At 51.4% G+C, this 18,193-nt stretch overlaps 2 protein-coding genes across 2 annotated transcripts in view; one reads left to right on the top strand and one right to left on the bottom strand.

The window, feature by feature from the left end:
- The first annotated feature begins 1,073 nt into the window (after positions 1-1,073).
- Positions 1,074-8,506, top strand: LOC133355105 (small ribosomal subunit protein eS27-like). The gene is made up of 5 exons (XM_061572405.1): positions 1,074-1,229; positions 3,892-3,981; positions 6,027-6,135; positions 7,362-7,472; positions 8,299-8,506. The coding sequence occupies exons 2-5, from the start codon at positions 3,976-3,978 to the stop codon at positions 8,325-8,327; spliced, it is 255 nt and encodes an 84-aa protein (XP_061428389.1). The 5' UTR covers positions 1,074-1,229; positions 3,892-3,975; the 3' UTR covers positions 8,328-8,506.
- Positions 8,507-9,437: 931 nt separating this feature from the next.
- Positions 9,438-18,193, bottom strand: part of LOC133355054 (AP-3 complex subunit beta-2-like) — a 33,441-nt gene continuing 24,685 nt past the window's right edge. The window contains exons 23-28 of the mRNA XM_061572314.1: positions 17,780-17,886; positions 16,985-17,216; positions 16,405-16,489; positions 15,277-15,374; positions 13,823-13,961; positions 9,438-12,827 (exon numbers count right to left, since the gene is read on the bottom strand). Coding sequence (XP_061428298.1) covers positions 12,674-12,827; positions 13,823-13,961; positions 15,277-15,374; positions 16,405-16,489; positions 16,985-17,216; positions 17,780-17,886 — 815 coding nt within the window. The 3' untranslated portion in view covers positions 9,438-12,673. The remainder of the gene's footprint in view (positions 12,828-13,822; positions 13,962-15,276; positions 15,375-16,404; positions 16,490-16,984; positions 17,217-17,779; positions 17,887-18,193) is intronic.

Below are 18,193 nucleotides of genomic sequence, written 5' to 3'. Positions count from 1 at the left end.
CCCCACTCACTCGCACCCCCCACCCACTCGCACCCCCCCCACTCCCTCGCACCCCCCCCCACTCACTCGCACCCCCCACTCACTCGCACCCCCCCACCCACTCGCACCCCCCCCCACTCACTCGCACCCCCCACCCACTCGCACCCCCCACCCACTCGCACCCCCCCCACCCACTCGCACCCCCCCCCACTCACTCGCACCCCCCCACTCACTCGCACCCCCCACCCACTCGCACCCCCCCCCCACACACTCGCACCCCCCACTCACTCGCACCCCCCACTCACTCGCACCCCCCCCACTCACTCGCACCCCCCACTCACTCGCACCCCCCACTCACTCGCACCCCCCACCCACTCGCACCCCCCCACTCACTCGCACCCCCCCACTCACTCGCACCCCCCACTCACTCGCACCCCCCCCCACCCACTCGCACCCCCCCCACCCACTCGCACCCCCCCCACTCACTCGCACCCCCCACCCACTCGCACTCCCCACTCACTCGCACCCCCCCCACCCACTCGCACCCCCCCCACTCACTCGCACCCCCCCCACTCACTCGCACCCCCCACTCACTCGCACCCCCCCCACCCACTCGCACCCCCCCCACCCACTCGCACCCCCCCCACTCACTCGCACCCCCCACCCACTCGCACTCCCCACTCACTCGCACCCCCCCCACTCACTCGCACCCCCCCACCCACTCGCACCCCCCCCCCACTCACTCGCACCCCCCCCCACTAACTCGCACCCCCCCCCACTCACTCGCACCCCCCCCCACTCACTCGCACCCCCCCACTCACTCGCACCCCCCCCCACTCACTCGCACCCCCCCAATCACTCGCACCCCCACGCACTCGCACCCCCCCCCCCCACTCACTCGCACCCCCCCAATCACTCGCACCCCCACGCCTGCATCACAAGAACTGGGGGGGGGGCACTGGGGGGCGGGGCACTGGGGGGGCGGGGTACTGGCGGGGCACTGGGGGGGGGCGGGGCACTGGGGGGGCGGGGCACGGGGGGTAGCGGGGGGGCGCGGGGGGGGGGCGGGGCACTGGGGGGGCGGGGCCTGCGTCTCGCCCCCCCTGCTGAGTGGTGACGTCACCCGCCCACTGCATCCTCCAGGCTGCGGTCTGGAAACAGCTCTGAGCGCGTCGAGTCCCGCAACAAACTCACGAGCAAAGCGCCACACGCGTTGCTGTCGTCGTCGTCGTTAGCAGCAGCAGCTTGGGGTGAGGTTGTTGTTGTTGTTTTGTTGTTGAGATGTTGAACTGCACGTCGACGACTAAGATGCCTTGTTGCACCTACGCGTGCGTGTGTCGGGCACTGCGTGTCTGGGCATGTCCCAGCAATCGCGATTAAAACAAAACTTTTTATGATAGCACCGCGTGCACCACGCACATATGTTACTCTGTTTTGGAAATTGTGCTCACGTGTTCAGCGTTCCTGTGACAATTCCGTGTCTACAGACGCAGCCTCTGTGGCCGTGATAAACTCGAGCCAGTTGCGTGGCTGGTAAAACGCCACGCAAAGCAAATAAAGCAAACACACCTCGTCGTGCTCAGGCTGCTGGGTAGTGCCGACGTGAACAACAACGACGACTGTGAAGCAACACCCATTGTTGTACTGTCATTCTATGCGCCCGGCTTTCACCGACCAGCGTGGGTTGATTATTGACGACTGTGTTGTGAAGAGCGTTGTCACTTTGAGCGTGGGGAAGTTATGTTATGTAACTCTCCTCCCCCCTCGCGTTCGGTGCCAACGGGGTGATGGGGCCCTCATCCAGCAGTGGATTGACGGACGGGCGCTGCTGTACAAAGAACGTAAAGACAAGTCGACGTTGCGCACCGCTGCCAAACGCCGTCAGTTAATGTGATTAAAATCTTAAACAACACTTTAAATAAATATATAACGTGCTACGGTGCTTGTACAGAATGTTGAACTTTTTTAGCACCGTACGTAGCCAACCGCACGAATCGGAGGTTAAAAGTCAGTTCTAAAGCAATGAGTTTGTCAATCTACATGATGATGATTTTAAAGTGGCTTCCCAATTACGGAAGGGAGAGCGTTCCAGACGGCCACAGAAGCGCATCTGAAAGCGCCGCTTCTGAAAGCCACGATGTTGTCGACGCGAGTGGTGTAGGTTGTCTCATTTCTGCACCACTCAACGCAGCAGCAGCAGCATTCGTTTATTATTTTCACCTCCATTTGATGTAACAGCGGGGAACTGTTTATCACTTGCCGCGTGTTGTAGTGGTGGGCGTGGTGGCACGTCACAAGCTCGCGTGTCTTGTGTGTGTCAATATCTGGTGTCATTGCGTGTCAGTGTCTTCTGTGCCATCTTCATCGTGTTCCGCTGTTCCTCGTGTGTGTCAATGCCTCGTGGTGTTAGGCCACGTGCGAGTGAGCACGCTGCGAGACATGGCTGCACATGTATGTCGCCGCAATGTGTGGAAGGTCAACTTCGAGGCGTCGGTTTGACCCCGACGTCGTTGCCATCATCAGCCATCGTCTATCTACTGCTGGATGAAGCCCAACCACGAAAGCCGCCGCCTGTCAAACACGAGGCAGTGATGGCAGCAGATCCAGGGGGTGGGGGTCGAGTTCTGTTGATCAACAACAAACCTTTATACTCTTTGGTTTTTTCGGTAAAGTTCCGTAGGTAAAAAATTAAAATAAATTAAATCACGACATCACTTAAAGCACATCGCTTAAGCGGTTGTGCTTTCGCTCAGTTGTCCCTACCTGAAGAAGGACACTTGTGTTGCGCCCGAAACGTCGTGATTGAATTTATTTAACATCTTTAGCTACGGGACTTTACCGAAAAACCCAGAGAGTATGAATCCTTGCAGTCACGAAAACTTCTAATCTAGAACAGACCTTTAACCGCCTCGTAAACGGTGTCACTGCGTGGCAAGGCAGTGCAACACCTCCCGTCTCGTGAGCCATCCTTTATTTAACCAAGCACAATAACGAGTCGGCATATACAGTCCATGTGTAGAGCGCCTTCTGTCAATCCACTGCTGGATGAGGGGCCTCTTTACGTATGGTCATACGAGAGCTCGTATGACCATACTTCACCGCGCCGGTCCAGTGCTGCATGGCCAAAGCGGGGAGCATGAAGATGTGCCTCGTATAAGCGCATTGCATTAAAAATGTTTAAATGACATTAAGGACAATAAGGGGCATTGCTTGCAACATCATGAACAGGGGTCGGAAACCCGCGTCTCGTGTTCAGGGGGAATTGCGGCTCTTAAAAGTATTTTTTTTCTAACAAAGTTCGAAAACATTTTCACTTTTTGTCTAAGTTTGGTTGGCAACCCGTGGCCACGACGAATCGCGTAATGGCAGTCGAGGGCAAGAGACTTTGTTCTGCGTCGGTGCTAAACTACGCGACTGCCAACACAGCCCCGCGCTGTTTGCGCACGGGCAGTGTGTTCGTGCAGGTAAATGTTGACGACGACGCCGCGGGTTGTTGTAGTTTGGGCTCAGAGACGCGGGGCGCACCCAGCAGGTGCCAGCAAGTGCCACACTCGCTCGCTGTGCCACGGCAATGGCAGCTGCTGCTGCGGCCACGTGGTGCCCGTGCGGCCCCCACGAGCAGCCCGTGCCCCGCTCCGTGGGGCCCGGAACCTGCACCGCCCGCGGCCCGCAGCTGCACGTGTTTACCACGGATGTGACGACACGTCGATTCCAGGAAATGAGTAAAAGCCTCTCGCGGGGGGTAGCGATTGAAGCAACGGTTAATCCCCTCACTTGCACGTTCAATAGGCGTGTAACGAACAAATCGATAGGCGGCATCGATAATCAATGTCACGTTCACGACGCCTGGTGTGACGCATCCCACGTGCACCATTAACGCCTCTTTCCCCCCGCCCACCCCGTCCCCTGCAGCTCACTTCGGGAAACCCGTCCAGGGCGTGTGCGCATGCGCGGTGGGGCCCCTCCCTCTTCCCCCTGCGCGCCCGTGGAGTCGCGATGCCTGTGAGTAGCGGCGCGGCCTCGCGGTGTCCCCGCGCCGCGTCCTCCGCTCCCCTCGCGACGCCTCGGACCGCGCGAGTCGATGCCGGGCGACCCCGAGAGCTCGCCGAGCCGCGGCGGTCGACTCGGCCGTCCGCCGCGGTTTTATTTGAGCTCCGCGTCGCCCCCAGGCCCACGGGGCCTAGGCGAGCCCGGGCTGTTGATGGCGACTAGGCCGCCATTGGAATGAATGGGCAGGAGGAGGAGGAGGCGGCTGCTGCTGCCGCGTGAATTAGAGAAAGATAATTCGATAGTTATGGTGGCGTCTCACGAGGAGACGGAGCGGTGGAGTCTGCTCCCTCGTGCGGCGCGTGCTCCTTAGATTTGTTGCATCGCGCAACTCTGGTGAGGCCTCGCATCGAGCAGTGGATTGGTCAGGGCTGATGTCGAGCCTCATGGCGCATGGACGTCTTTTGTCAATCCACTGCTGGATGAGGGCCTCGCCTTTGCGAGTTGCTCCAACACGCGTCCCCGTTGGTCAGCGCGTGTTTAAGGCAGGGAGGACAGACGTGTGACGGCGTTAGACGTGAGATGCTCACAGCGGACTCTATAACACACTGCTGGCCACCGCGGCCCTTGTGCACAGTGCTTCGCAGGCGGGACCTCGCATGGGGCGAGCGAACTTCATGAGATGGAGCTACATGAGATGGGGCGACATGAGATGGGGCTACATGAGATGGAGCGACATGAGATGGGGCTACATGAGATGGGGCTACATGAGATGGGGCTACATGAGATGGGGCTACATGAGATGAGGCTACATGAGATGGAGCTACATGAGATGGAGCTACATGAGATGAGGCTACATGAGATGAGGCTACATGAGATGAGGCTACATGAGATGGGGCGACATGAGATGAGGCTACATGAGATGGGGCTACATGAGATGGAGCTACATGAGATGAGGCGACATGAGATGGGGCTACATGAGATGGGGCTACATGAGATGGGGCTACATGAGATGAGGCTACATGAGATGGAGCTACATGAGATGGGGCTACATGAGATGGGGCTACATGAGATGGGGCTACATGAGATGGGGCTACATGAGATGGGGCTACATGAGATGGGGCTACATGAGATGAGGCTACATGAGATGGGGCTACATGAGATGGGGCTACATGAGATGGGGCTACATGAGATGGGGCTACATGAGATGGGGTGACATGAGATGGGGCTACATGAGATGGGGCTACATGAGATGGGGCTACATGAGATGGGGCTACATGAGATGGGGCTACATGAGATGGGGCTACATGAGATGGGGCTACATGAGATGGGGCTACATGAGATGGGGCTACATGAGATGGGGCTACATGAGATGGGGCTACATGAGATGGGGCTACATGAGATGGGGCTACATGAGATGGAGCTACATGAGATGGGGCTACATGAGATGGAGCGACATGAGATGGGGCGACATGAGATGGGGCTACATGAGATGGGGCTACATGAGATGAGGCGACATGAGATGGGGCTCATTCCGCATGAATTGCTAAGAGGCGAGACGCGTAGTGATGTACAATCAAAACCGCCTTTCTCCTGAGATTACTGCTCGGCTATCCTTTCCTCGGTTAACAAGCGTAGTGAAAATAGTTTTGACCGGCAATTTTAATGATTCTATTATTGAATTCTTTACAAGAGATTCCAATGAGGTTTATGACGTCAACGAAATAACTTAGTATGATTTAACCCACAGGTGTTAAAATCTTACAAGCAAGTGTGTGGCTGTATGTTAACATTTACTGTTTTGCTGTGTGCGGGTACACGGCCGCCTTTGTCAGCCCACATTGATAGTTGAATGCTTCCCCCACGCCACGTGGGAATTGGGGGTTGGTCACCCGCCTCAATGCGTTGCTGCCCGTTTGTCAAGTTGGTGTAGTATTTTCTGAGTGTGCGTTGAGTGAAGCGACATCGTGTAGACGACGTAGCGGCGAGGCCCCGCCATAGCCGTGACGCACGTGGTTGTGTTGTGGCCACGTCTCTCACCTGCCGCTTGTGTTTCTCAGCTCGCAAAGGACTTGCTTCACCCTTCCCTCGAAGCGGAGAGGAGGTGTCACAAGAAGAAGCGACTTGTGCAGAGCCCCAACTCTTACTTTATGGATGTGAAATGCCCGGGTGGGTAAATGCGTGCAACCACACCTTGCATCAGCTCGTCGCTGTGCGTTCGGGATGTACCGCGGTTTTGTTCGGCGTAACGAACGACGTTTCGCTCCACTTGCTGGGAGCCGCTTTCAGGAACTACGGGCAGCTGAATGTTTTCACGTTTAGGGCAGGGGTGAGGAAACTACAGCATGCGAGTTAATTGAATGTGGCTTGCAGCCACATGAGGGATTATCCATTTGTAAGGCCCGAAAATGATATCGTGGAGAAATTGTTGAATGCATGGTACAACCTGAACACATTGGAGAGCTGTACAGCACAACTACTAAAACTTACGTTTTTGTACCTCTCGCATCAGCTACTGCCTGCAGACACCTGGTTTATTGTTGACAGCCGCATGGCGTGGTACTCCAGAGACGTATAGATCGGAGTAATAAATAGTCTTGTCAATCCACTTGGTTTAAGCTCCCCCCCCCCCTCAAATTCATGTTGGTATTTGGGTTTATTTGGCCATGCTTCATTGTAGTGTAGATTGGTGAAGGAGGGGGGGGGGGGTCTCTGGTGGTTCAAGACTGGCTTGTACACCTCTTGTCCACTGTTAGCTGTGGCGAGGTATTGAATGCAGCAGGTAGCTGGGCTCACAGCAAAGTGCACTCAGCCATTGCTGCACCACGAGTGGTACTCTTGTCTCATGAACACCTCTGCATGCCAGTGGTACTCGACATTTCTCGACCCGCGTACAGCTGTTGACCTATTATGCAGTAAAAGTATATAAGGTGTTTTATGGGGGAAAAATATTTCAGCAGTTCACAGATAATTTCGCATGGCCTTGGGGAGCACAGGTTGTAAACCGGGCGCTCTGTTGTATAAGCCAATTGTGTTTTTATTCAGTTAATTTTGTGGAGGTCCTTAACTGAAAAAGAAACAATTCCCATCCTAGGACTAGTATTGTGAAGAAAGAAACTAAATCTCTGGCTCGACTGTCCCCATGCACGTTATTGTTCCAAGCACAGTCCAGATTTCCATCCAAATGCAGATCTTGGGTTTTGTTGATTAAATATTAGAGGGCTTTGGTTTTCATGTAGGGTTAAGAGGTTTTGGGTTATGGTCTTAAGGCTTAGGGTGAGGTGTTGGGTATCGTAATCGTACGTTTTCTTTATAATAGCATTTTATTATTCGTGTTTAACGAGTTACGATTGATGTGACATGTCCACTCTTGTCACGCGTGTTGTGAAAAACAGGCTGCTACAAGATCACAACGGTGTTCAGCCATGCACAGACCGTGGTTCTGTGCGTCGGCTGCTCCACCGTACTCTGCCAGCCCACAGGCGGCAAGGCCCGTCTGACAGAGGGTGAGCACAACAGCATCGTCAACCATGATCAATCCCGAGTCATTCCTGCCTATAGCAATCCACGAGCATCCTCCGTATCTGCGGTGGATGCCCACTCGAGCGTGTTCGCTCCTTTGGTTGTCGTCGCCCTGTTAGCGATCTTCTACCCCGGGGCTTCGGCAGCCTGCGGCTCAAGGACTGCTCCGTGACGGTTATTTATTAAGGACCGCCACCTTGTATTCACATGCATTGCGGCTCTTGAAATCGTTTTTTTTCCGAATAAAAAAAACATGCCTCTTGTTTTGGTTGCCAACTCCTGTTCTACTCAAACCCACCTAACCTGCGTGGCCCTGTAAGGCGTGTTTCACATCTTGATGTCATTCCAAGCTTGTATCTGGCTCTCCCAAGCTTCTTTTGTGCACTATGGAGCATTCCAACCTCATGTTACCCATAGCTCAGCACGCATTACGTTTGAAATCTTGGTGACAAGCTGCGTGTTCTGGTGTCGTTGATATGTAGGAAGAATTCTGGTGGCAATATTCAAACTTGTATGAACAGATGACTGTTTAGACCTTGAATGTGACAATTGAGTAGCATTACATTTGTTTAAATGCCTGTAATGAACAATGAAATAGCTGCATGCAAATGCTGTTTGATTTCACTATTGATTAGATTAAGCGCAAATTCGATTCCACGCTTTTCTGAATTCCTTTGATAATTAATAATGCTGTACGTTACCAGAACTTTAATGGAAACCTATAGACTGTGCCTGCCAAAGTGTGTGCCTGTTTGTGAACGTCTTTTTAAATGAACGTCTTTTTAAGCACTGCTTTGTTTGTGTTTGCAGGCTGCTCATTCCGTAGGAAGCAGCATTAAATGTGGAGGCGCACAACCATGCGAGGCCTGGCCGAGACGTGGGTGGTGGGCCTGGTGTGGCAATGCTTCCTCAGACCACTGCGGAAGGATTGATGCTCGGCCTGCAACAAGGGGACCCAGAAAGTGTCAGCATTGGCACTTTGTACCCACACAGCCTCAATAAAGTCTTTGATAGTGGATATGTTGTTGTGCTTGCGTCGTTTCTTGGCAACTGCGGCGGTGTAAAGACGGCGTGCTGCCACGCAATATTCATTCTTGGAGAAAATAGAACGACGGAAACGCAAGGAACCGTGATCAAGTGGAAAGGGAGCTGGATGGTGAGCTGGCGTCAACAGTTCTGCCATCCCCCCCCAAAGGTGTTTTGAGCCAATTCGTGAGTTTGCATTTTCGAGGAAACTGGAGCATCTGGAGAGAATCCACAAGGGCCAGGGGGGGGGGGGGGGGGACAACACTATCCACTACAGATGGAGCAGGTGGAGTCAACATTTTTGCTGTCCCGTCTCTGAAATGAGTTTCCCATTTGTGATCCACCAATCATCTCTGCTGCAGCTTTTCAGGCGTGCATCACCACCTGGTAAACGATGTGGGATCTATATGCCTGCTGTACGAATCCATGACCATGACACCATGGGACGACCCAAGTATGTTGAACTCGCACTGCACTTAGCCAACCGTGCTAATTGGAGGTGCTGCAACTTGAGTTGTATCAGCTTCTTTAAAATGCAAAAAGTGATTTGTGAAAAAACATGTCATACAATAGTGTCGCCCATCTCTGGTGGTACAAAATATCCTGGCCCATTATGCAAGGCCAAAGATTGAATAGTTTGAGACTGCACTATGCTTTAAGGACTCCATTGCGCACCTTGTCATTGACTCAGCCTCTGGCCTCCACGATGAGAAGAGGGCCATTGCCAGAAATGTTGAATTGTTAGTACCCATGGCTTTTCACTCGTGCTCATTTTATCAAGCATTGCATGGGAAGGTTTACTTCTGGCATGCTTCAATGTCATATTTACTGGATGGACATTTCCAAACTCTTTAATTCAACATTGACACAAAGCAGCGACAGGAATATCAAAACGGTGACATTCCCAAAGTGAACAAAGCGACCACTTTTTGTGTACATTTTATTAACTTGCATGCAGGGTTTGAAATCACAAGATTACATCACATTGGAAAAGTAACAAACTACGGAAAGGGGGAAACTCTACAAGCAGTGTTAATATCGTCCCCAATTACTTTCGTAATCTTAGCCCCGTACCTGACAAACCTGTGGAATTTAGTCATAAGTCGTTCTCATTTGCAAAAAACAATTTAGTCCACTCTTGGTTCGTGAACGTTGATTTAAGTGTCAGATCTCGCCCCCCATCAACCAGGTCGATCAAATAGTGAACTCGGAAAATATTTCGCCATGTTTGGACTTCCTCGTACTGAATAATCTGGGTTCAGACTCGTCACGGCAAGTCGCACTTTGGTCTGTGGTGGGCGGTCACCGTCGCTCTCCATGATTTTCGTCCACTTCGCCGATGAATAGTTTCGTCACTAATGTGAACACAATTAACACTGCCTACAACTATTTGCATACATGATTATCAACCAAGGAGAGGAATGTACGGTAAATGTATAATTTATGTGCAGAGGCTGCAGCATCATTTCAAATGGCCATATACAAAAGTTGACGGTTCATCGCACCCAGCAAACTCGGCAGCGATGGGCAATCTCGAAAGCTATTGCAACTAACGTGGAGGGCATCAAACTCGCCAAAATGAACACGACGATGGAAACGAGGACGAACAAGTCTGGATGAACGTGCGAATGGATTTACCCAATAAAGTTTGCACTGAGGACAGTTTTCCCATTGCAGCAATCCCCCGAGTGTGGTTTTGTGGGTTGGGGCCACGAGTTGGGCATTTCTAGTCTCAAGCCTTCGCCACGCGCTGCTGCTGCTGCTGCGGGGTGGCATCTGCAGAGTCCATCCCGCACTGCTAAAGATGCCCGCGACAGCGCGCGGCCCTACCTGGGAAACCTTCAATCGGGATACAAGGGTCTACCGAAACGCGCGTGTTGTACTGCGGTGCTCTGCGCGCGTGTTGTACCAACGTAAAGGTTTGGTGGCTCCGTCGTCGTCGAGCTGGGGTGAGGACCCCCATACTGGGTACAACAATTGGCCTTCACAATGCCACAACCTTCACGGTCAGCTTGAGCGGCTCCTAGGCAAGGACGGGACATGCGCTTGGTGCCGCCGACATCGAGTCCTGCCGATGCAGTTTTTAGACTCGGGAGAGACCTCAAGGAGGGCGGCCGCTTGGACCTCTCGACCTGTCTGCCAAATGCTGAACGTCTGTGAAAAGGTCTGCCCGGGGCTCATCGCGACCGACCTGCAGTGTTCAAAACGAGACGTGCTGGAGCAAGACACTGCGGAATGCTCCACGCTCAGAAAATCTTGAGAACCAAGAAACACAATGAGCGCGTAGACTTTAAGCCAAGGCCCATTTCCACTGCCGCATGTAGCACGTGCAACGGCAGTTTTGTCGGGTAAACCGTTGGGTCCGTGGTGTCTACTTCCTGCGGTGAGGCTCGACTCAGCTTGGAGATATTCGACGGCACGCGGGAGAGCTTCATAGAGAACGATGCCATCCTGCGGCTCATTACCCCGAACCAGTGGCTCGCTCACCTGGCGAGGTGGTGGCTCAGCGGGAGGGAGAGCTCCTCGCCATTGCAAGGCTGCGAGAGTTACAATTCTGGTTGGGGGGACGGACTCGGCCCATTACCCTCCAGTGTCGATAAAATGAGTGCCACTTGATGGGCCAGTCAACAGTAGTTGTCCTATGGAGAGACTCGCCGCCACTACAGGTAATGTGGAATTTCCGCCACTGGTTCAGCAGGGATGTAAACAGGTGAGCACAAATGCCTCAATGCTCATTTGAGCAGAACATTGCTTTGACTTGTCGTCAATGACTTTTCTCCTGGACCGTCCACCCCCACAGCGGCATGTACAAGTGGCACAACAGCATATTGACCTCTCAAGATTTATCTACGTAACATACGTAAGGGTTTCCCGGATTATCGGCGGGGGAAACATTTCTATAAATTCACTCGTGCGCAAAAACACGTGTTTTAAGACCATAACGGTTTCCAATCTGAAAAAGTTTTAGAGAGCAGAAGTGTCCAGCCATACATTGGCAACACCTATGGACTGTACAATTTAAATTAATTTTTCTTAATTAGCTTTCTGGTAAAATTCAAACTATCTGAAATAACTTACAGAATATTTTTTTCTTGGTAATATTGTATCAATGACTATAAGGATTACCTGTTATGCCCAATACATTGCTTAAACTTGCAAAATAAATACAAATTACATCTTATGCTTATCCTATCAATGTAAAATGTATTATTATTTCCAGTTAATATGACTGAAGAGATGTGGAAAACATGGATGAGCATTTGTAACCAAGACAGCTTTTGAAGATGGACTGGAATTAAAATGATGAAGGGTGGATGAGAGTAAGCTGGAGTGAATTTGGATGGACTTGATGTTGAAAGGTAACTGAGCAATGTGGCCTCTGGACGAACGTGTTCACTCAGCGGGTACCGCCTGCTGGAGCACGTGGTTTAGAAACAAACGAGCTGATGAACAATAAAAATGGAACAAAAGCTCAAGAGTAGACAAAAGGAGCACGGAGAGATGCACATTGAGAGACAAGAGGAACGCGTCGATTAGTTAAGCACCACGTTCAAGATGTGAAAACCAAGTGGGCTTTGGCAGGACGTCATTGCTAGCAGGAAAGATGGCCCATGGCCAAAAACGACGACACGGGGACCAAGTAATGGAATGGATCTGAGGGGACGTCCACCGAGGAGACGGAGCCACGCGCTTGGCTCGTGCGTTGCAGCTGCGAGGCGAACTGTTACAGCGCAGAAGAACCGCGAGAGATGGGGACAAAGTTGGGGAGGCATTCATCCAGCTGTGGACTGACGATGACATGGATTTAAGCGTGGAGAAATACTTCATTCTGGTCGATAGTTTTACCCAACTAGCAAAGGCGAACGAGCTGCACCCGACTGACCGATCGTATTCATTCACCCCTGAAGCCCTGGGGGGAATTTCCCGCGAGCTTAGCGCGATCGCAACCCTAAAACACGCCACTTAGCCACTTTAAACTTTCAATGGCGTTGTTTTATATATTTGGTTTTACATAACTTAAGTGAATTTTAAAATTGATTTCGTGAAGTTCAAATTGACAACAAAATGTTCATACTTAAATAACGTGGACCGGATGTAGATAGCCGATTGAGAATTGCCCATCACCGGGAGATTTGGTAGTTGATATGGGTTGACGCGGTTATGGCTCGGACAGCACTTGCTTCAGCTCCTGAAACAGCATGGAGCTGACGACCATTTTTTCACAGTTGACGGAGAGCTGAGCTACCCCCTCGGACTTCATGTCCACAGTCACAAGCAGCAGGCTGGAGGAGCTCACCGTCTTGGCAGCAAATCTGCAACACATCGGAACACCGCCGCATTATTTTGCCCCGTGTCCTTTTGCCCCGTGTCCTCCTGACTGGTCACGTATCGCCACCGAGAACAGCCTTCCGCAAGATGATTCTGAACGACCGGAGTACAAGTCGCTCCTCTTCCACACGACAATGCATTCCCGGTATTACAAAAGAGTTCTATTGGGAATGAGGTCCGGAAAATAAAATAAAATATACAAGAAACCCTTGTTAATTCGACACATATAGGGCTCTGGCCTTGCCGAATTATCCAATATTCCAAATTATGTACAATGGTACTCCCCCCCCAGTGTCCCTTGCCCCATATTTGTTTTCAAAACTCTTCACACACCATACGCATTGACACACCTGCATCAATTACATTCAAATCTTTGGATACTTCGGTCCCTTTCTACTACTTCTTGATGTAGGTGGAGACGACACTGCCGAGAGAGTTGGCTTGCACAGAGTACACACACAAGGTAAAGTCCAAAGCAACAAGGGGTCTGCACCAACGCTCACCACGCACGCCGCCACTCGACCGAGTCATTGCTTCGGTCGTGGTGTGCGGCGTCACTCTGCGTGCTACGCCGAAATGGACCATTCGGTACGGAGATTCGACTCATGGCGAATTACTAGTACACCGTATAAATACCCAAAGTGCAGCCGTGCAGAATTATTCCCAATTACCAAATAACGAGTTTTTACCGTATACACAATGCAACAGGTATTGGTCAAACATCTCAATGCTGAAACATTCCCTGTAAATTACTCAATTGGCATTACGTCGCCCCTCGACTGCATACAACTTGGCCAGGACCCTCCTGAAAAGGAGCCTTGAGATTAAATTCCTGGGTAAACGAGTGGAAAACAAATGGTTTTGGGTCACGTGCTTTGAAACACCGGGGGAGAAAGCGAGTCGTGTAATGCAGAAAGCACGGAACGACGAAGCGTCGCGATTGGTTGCGAGGTGCAGTGTGTCACGGCAGCGCACGCACCTGTGTAGGTTGTTCTGTCCCGAAGGCACGCTGCCCACATTCGCGACAGACGCCACTTTCTGGCGAATAACTTGGCTCGTTAAGTTGTGAGCCGGCATCTCAACCTTCGCGGAAGTCTCATTCATGCCAGACAGTTTTCCTGGAAGGAAAAGAAAAAAACAGGCAAATTAAGAACAAATAGAACGTTACAAACATAAAATAAGGACAAATGCTCTCGTACTGAATATATTTAAACAAGTGTAATTTTTTATTTACGCTACTTTAATTATACCACTATTTACCATGATAGCGTTACAGTCTTGTACAATTCAACGTCAAAATGGGAACCAAGTGTCAAGATGACTACCTTACACAATATTTAACACTCGGTTTTCATAGAATTTATTTCATAATCAGCCATGATCTATCCAATGCTGGATGAAGGCCTCCAAGGTGTCTGCATCTCGCACACGGTCTGGGGACGTGACCATCCCTACAGCTCCTGCACACACAAGGCAATTTCATGACTTGTAAAGAAGGCCGTCTCTGGTGTTGGCCAATCAGTTTCCAAGACAAAGCTTGTTTGGCCACAGGTGCATGTGGTTAATGCAGACTTGATGCCTTGCAAAAGGTTTATATCTGGTGTTTAACATCTTAACACAACTCCTGTTTTATTGCCAGAAGGGGTAAAGCCTATTGTTATTTTTTTAAATCGGCCTCTCAGGAGCGTTTCCTCCTTTGGCTGCGACTCTGTCGTTAGTCTCCACCGCCGGGCCGTCAACACTTGGGGCGATGGGCCTTGCCCACGCCTGCTCGTTTAGTTTCTATCTGCAACTTGCATACGTTCTCTCATCCACAGGTTCCCCTCCTCCTTCCTGTCTCTTGGTCAAGATCCAAGCATGCGCCTCTCCATCCTTCTCTGTGCTCTCTTCATCCTTTGTACCATCTTCTCTGCCATCGTGCGTGTTTGTGACGATCCACGTCAAAGCGGATTACTTGGCGATTCTGCTACTGCTACGTGTTGGCAGTGGTGCACAAGCACCAATAATAATAATAATAAAAACTCACATTCGTCAGCAACACCATGCGTGTAGCTTTAACACGATAAATATGTAATGGGCAATGCATCTTGACGTGTGTCACGTATTTATAGATTATTCCTTTTAAGACAGCGGGTGATACGCACCAAGTAAACGATCCAGTTAGGCATCTCGGTCAGCGAGCTGCAGTTCATTATGAAAATCAGGTTTTTAAAAAGCGCTCCAAACACAAATCAGCGGTCGGTACAATACGTATGGACGTACGTTGAACGTATTTCGCACTGTACGTAGCAAATCGTGCGAATCGGAGTTGCGGGGGAAAGACCACAAACTAAACACAAAGAGCAGCTCTAAAGAAATGCGTTTTCAATTTACAAGCAAAACGAGTAAACACGACTCGGCAGCAGCAGCAAGAAGCAGCAGTGACGTGTGAACCTTGTTCCTTCTTGAAGTCACTCTCAGTCATGGTGACGGGCAGCAGCAGCTCACCCACAGGAGTCTGGATGCTCACAGGAAACTTTTTATTTTTTGTACTGAAATGAAACACAACGACCGTGTTACTTTCTTTCATAAATGTACATTTCATTGTGATGCTAGTTTACGCCCCAGAGCTTTGCGGAGTCTCAAGACACTTTTTCAGGAGGGTCCTGACAAGCTTTGGCAGTGAGGAGGAGGGGGGGGGCGCTTGATGATGATGTTGCTGTCCGTAACTCCCAGCCGAGTCATCTGCAGGGATACTTCAGCATGGGGATGTTCTGACCAATACCAATGACATTGTATGGGTGGTTTTATTTTGAACCATAGGAGGACCCCCCCCCCTGCCCCTATGGAATACTTTGTCCCTGATGGTTGCCCCTGCCATGGCAGGGCGGCGAGCCCAGGTGCTCTCGGCCGCTCCCTAACCACGGCGGTGTCGCGACTCGCCGTTACTATTGGACGCTCTCTTGTAACAACGTGCCGTCTTGCCCCCCTCCCTTTGATATTCCTCACTGTGTCCTTGGCTCTTGAAAAACTAAAAAACAAAAACTATGGGAGGAAACCCATGGAGAATGGAGGGGGGGCGGGTGCGATGGAGGGGGGGGTGGAGTGGAGAACAAAGAACTCCACGCAGAGAGGTGCCCGAGTCAGGAATGGCAACCAGGCACCTTCTCTTGCTGCGAGGCGCCACCCCGCCACTCATGATTGTATGGGGTGGCAGCGTGGCAGAGTAAACATGTTACACCTAATTCTACACCGCGTATAAAACCAACGGTGAGGTCACGTAACCATCGTACAGTCACTTACTCTGAAAACAGTTTTACAAAGCATAAATAGGCATTTGCTATTTTTTCAAGTGAATGTAGCTGTTATTTTTTACTTTTAACTGTCATTATCTCGTAAATGTTATTGCAAAAAACTAAAAAGAAAACAACCAGCGATAATCACGATATGACGATATTTAGAAGACGGATGATACGATCTCTGTGGACCCTACATCTTGGCCTTAGCACGATTCTCGTGGATCTTGTGCATTGCACTGCGTGATGCGTGCCCGTGACGCCGTAGCACGGCGTTCTGGCTCACCACAGGTGAATGTTTGCAGGCTGAGTGGAGTCGCAGAAGTCAATGCCCAAAGAAGCAGTCACCGTCTCGCCAGGAGGGAGGGCATCTGAAAAAAGAACACGTAGGCCCCGACTTCTTCGTTACGGCTTGGCTCTGAGCCATGAGCCAAACTATTTGAAGAATGTAATTATTTTGCCAGTTAAGGCCCACTGAGCTATACAGTTCTTTTTCAGAAGCGACCTGGCCACAAATAATAGCTCAACAAAGTGGCTTGTCATGTAGAAATTAATTGCAACCAAATACTCTAAACGCACGTTTCTAAATGTGGAGGGAAAAATTTGAGGACTCGGAGAATAATTCACATGACCACGGGGAGAGAGACACGCAAACTCAAAATATACAGGTTGGGATCGAACCCACGACCTCCTGTATACTAAGTGAGGTAGTTTCTGAAAAAGAGTGAAATAGCTCAGTGGGCCTTACCTGGTAAAATTGAAATAGTAAAGTTTAAACAGGGTTCACAATCGCAAATAATGATTTGTCCGTTTCGATGTTTCTACAAGTCACAATATTTTTTTTGTGAACCCTATCGTTGCCGCACCGATCTCCTTGAACTTGTGGATGCTCATGCCCGGCTGCAGTTTGGTCTCCCCGATGTGCACGCTCTCGACGGTGGCGTCGCCGCAGTTGGTGAAGGTGATCTGCACCGACACCATCTTGGCGTTGTAGATGCAGGCCTGGCGCGGGAAGCGGTACTCGGCGGCCAGCCCCTCCCCGCTCAGCCGGTGCAGCAGCTCGTGCGACTTGCTGGGCACGAACATGGGGCTGGACACCTGCGGCAGGGGCCACGCGGGGTGGTGGTGGGGGTGGTACAGGTCAGTCGCCAAAACCAGGAAGGGAAACGATTCCTTGCTGCCCTGCCCATACTGGACATCTCTGAAGAAGAACTTCATAGCTCATCGGATTCCTCCCCCAGTCTAAACAAAGATTCTGGTTCCGTCCAAATAGTCGCACAGGACCTTCAAATAGCTCTGGCGGGCGACCACTCGCGAACAACACACGCATCTCGGTCACGTCTGTCACTGCAGAGAGGCCCTCGCATTTTGCGCGCACTGTGCGTGTGTATATGGTTGCCTTATGCAGAATCTTCAGATGCTTGGGCAAACGAATCAACATAGGACCCCAGAGCACATCCCCGAGTGTTTGGAACAGGTCCGGCTCCTTTTGGACGCAAGGGGCCGGGGGAGCTATCTCATGGGGGTCGAGGAGGCACCACCACGGGGACGGACAGCGTCAAGGAGGAGCCAACTTGAGAGGGCCCAAAGGGGCATTTGGTGGTGCAGGGCCCACCCCAGCCACCCCTGCCCTGTGCGTGCGGATGTCCGAGCGAGCTCACGTCGATCGTTGGCGAGTTCTCGGCCATGCTCAGGCCCTGCAGGTCAGTGGCGAGGTGCGTGGGCAGGAGGCTGACCGGAGTCGCCGGCTCAGAGGGACTCGTGCCGACTGCGGAACGGCAACAGGCATTACGGTGGTTGTGAATGTGGTTAAACACCACCAAACAATAGTACGGTGGTTGTGAATGTGGTTAAACGCCACCCCCAACAGTACCGCTCATAGTTAATGTGATTAAACTCCATCCAACAAAAGCACGGATGTTGTGAATGTGGTTAAACGCCACCCAACAATGGTACGGAGGTTGTGAATGTGGTTAAATGCCACCCCCAAGGGTACCGCTCATAGTTAATGTGATTAAACGCCATCCAACAATGGTACGGAGGTTGTGAATGTGGTTAAATGCCACCCAACAATG

The sequence above is a fragment of the Lethenteron reissneri genome, chromosome 50 (genome assembly GCF_015708825.2).
Source record: "Lethenteron reissneri isolate LAM-NWPU_2019-01 chromosome 50, ASM1570882v1, whole genome shotgun sequence".
In the NCBI taxonomy this organism is placed as follows: Eukaryota; Metazoa; Chordata; class Hyperoartia; order Petromyzontiformes; family Petromyzontidae; genus Lethenteron; species Lethenteron reissneri.
Note: the sequence above shows the minus strand (reverse complement) of the source record. Positions and strands in the feature narration are given on the sequence as shown.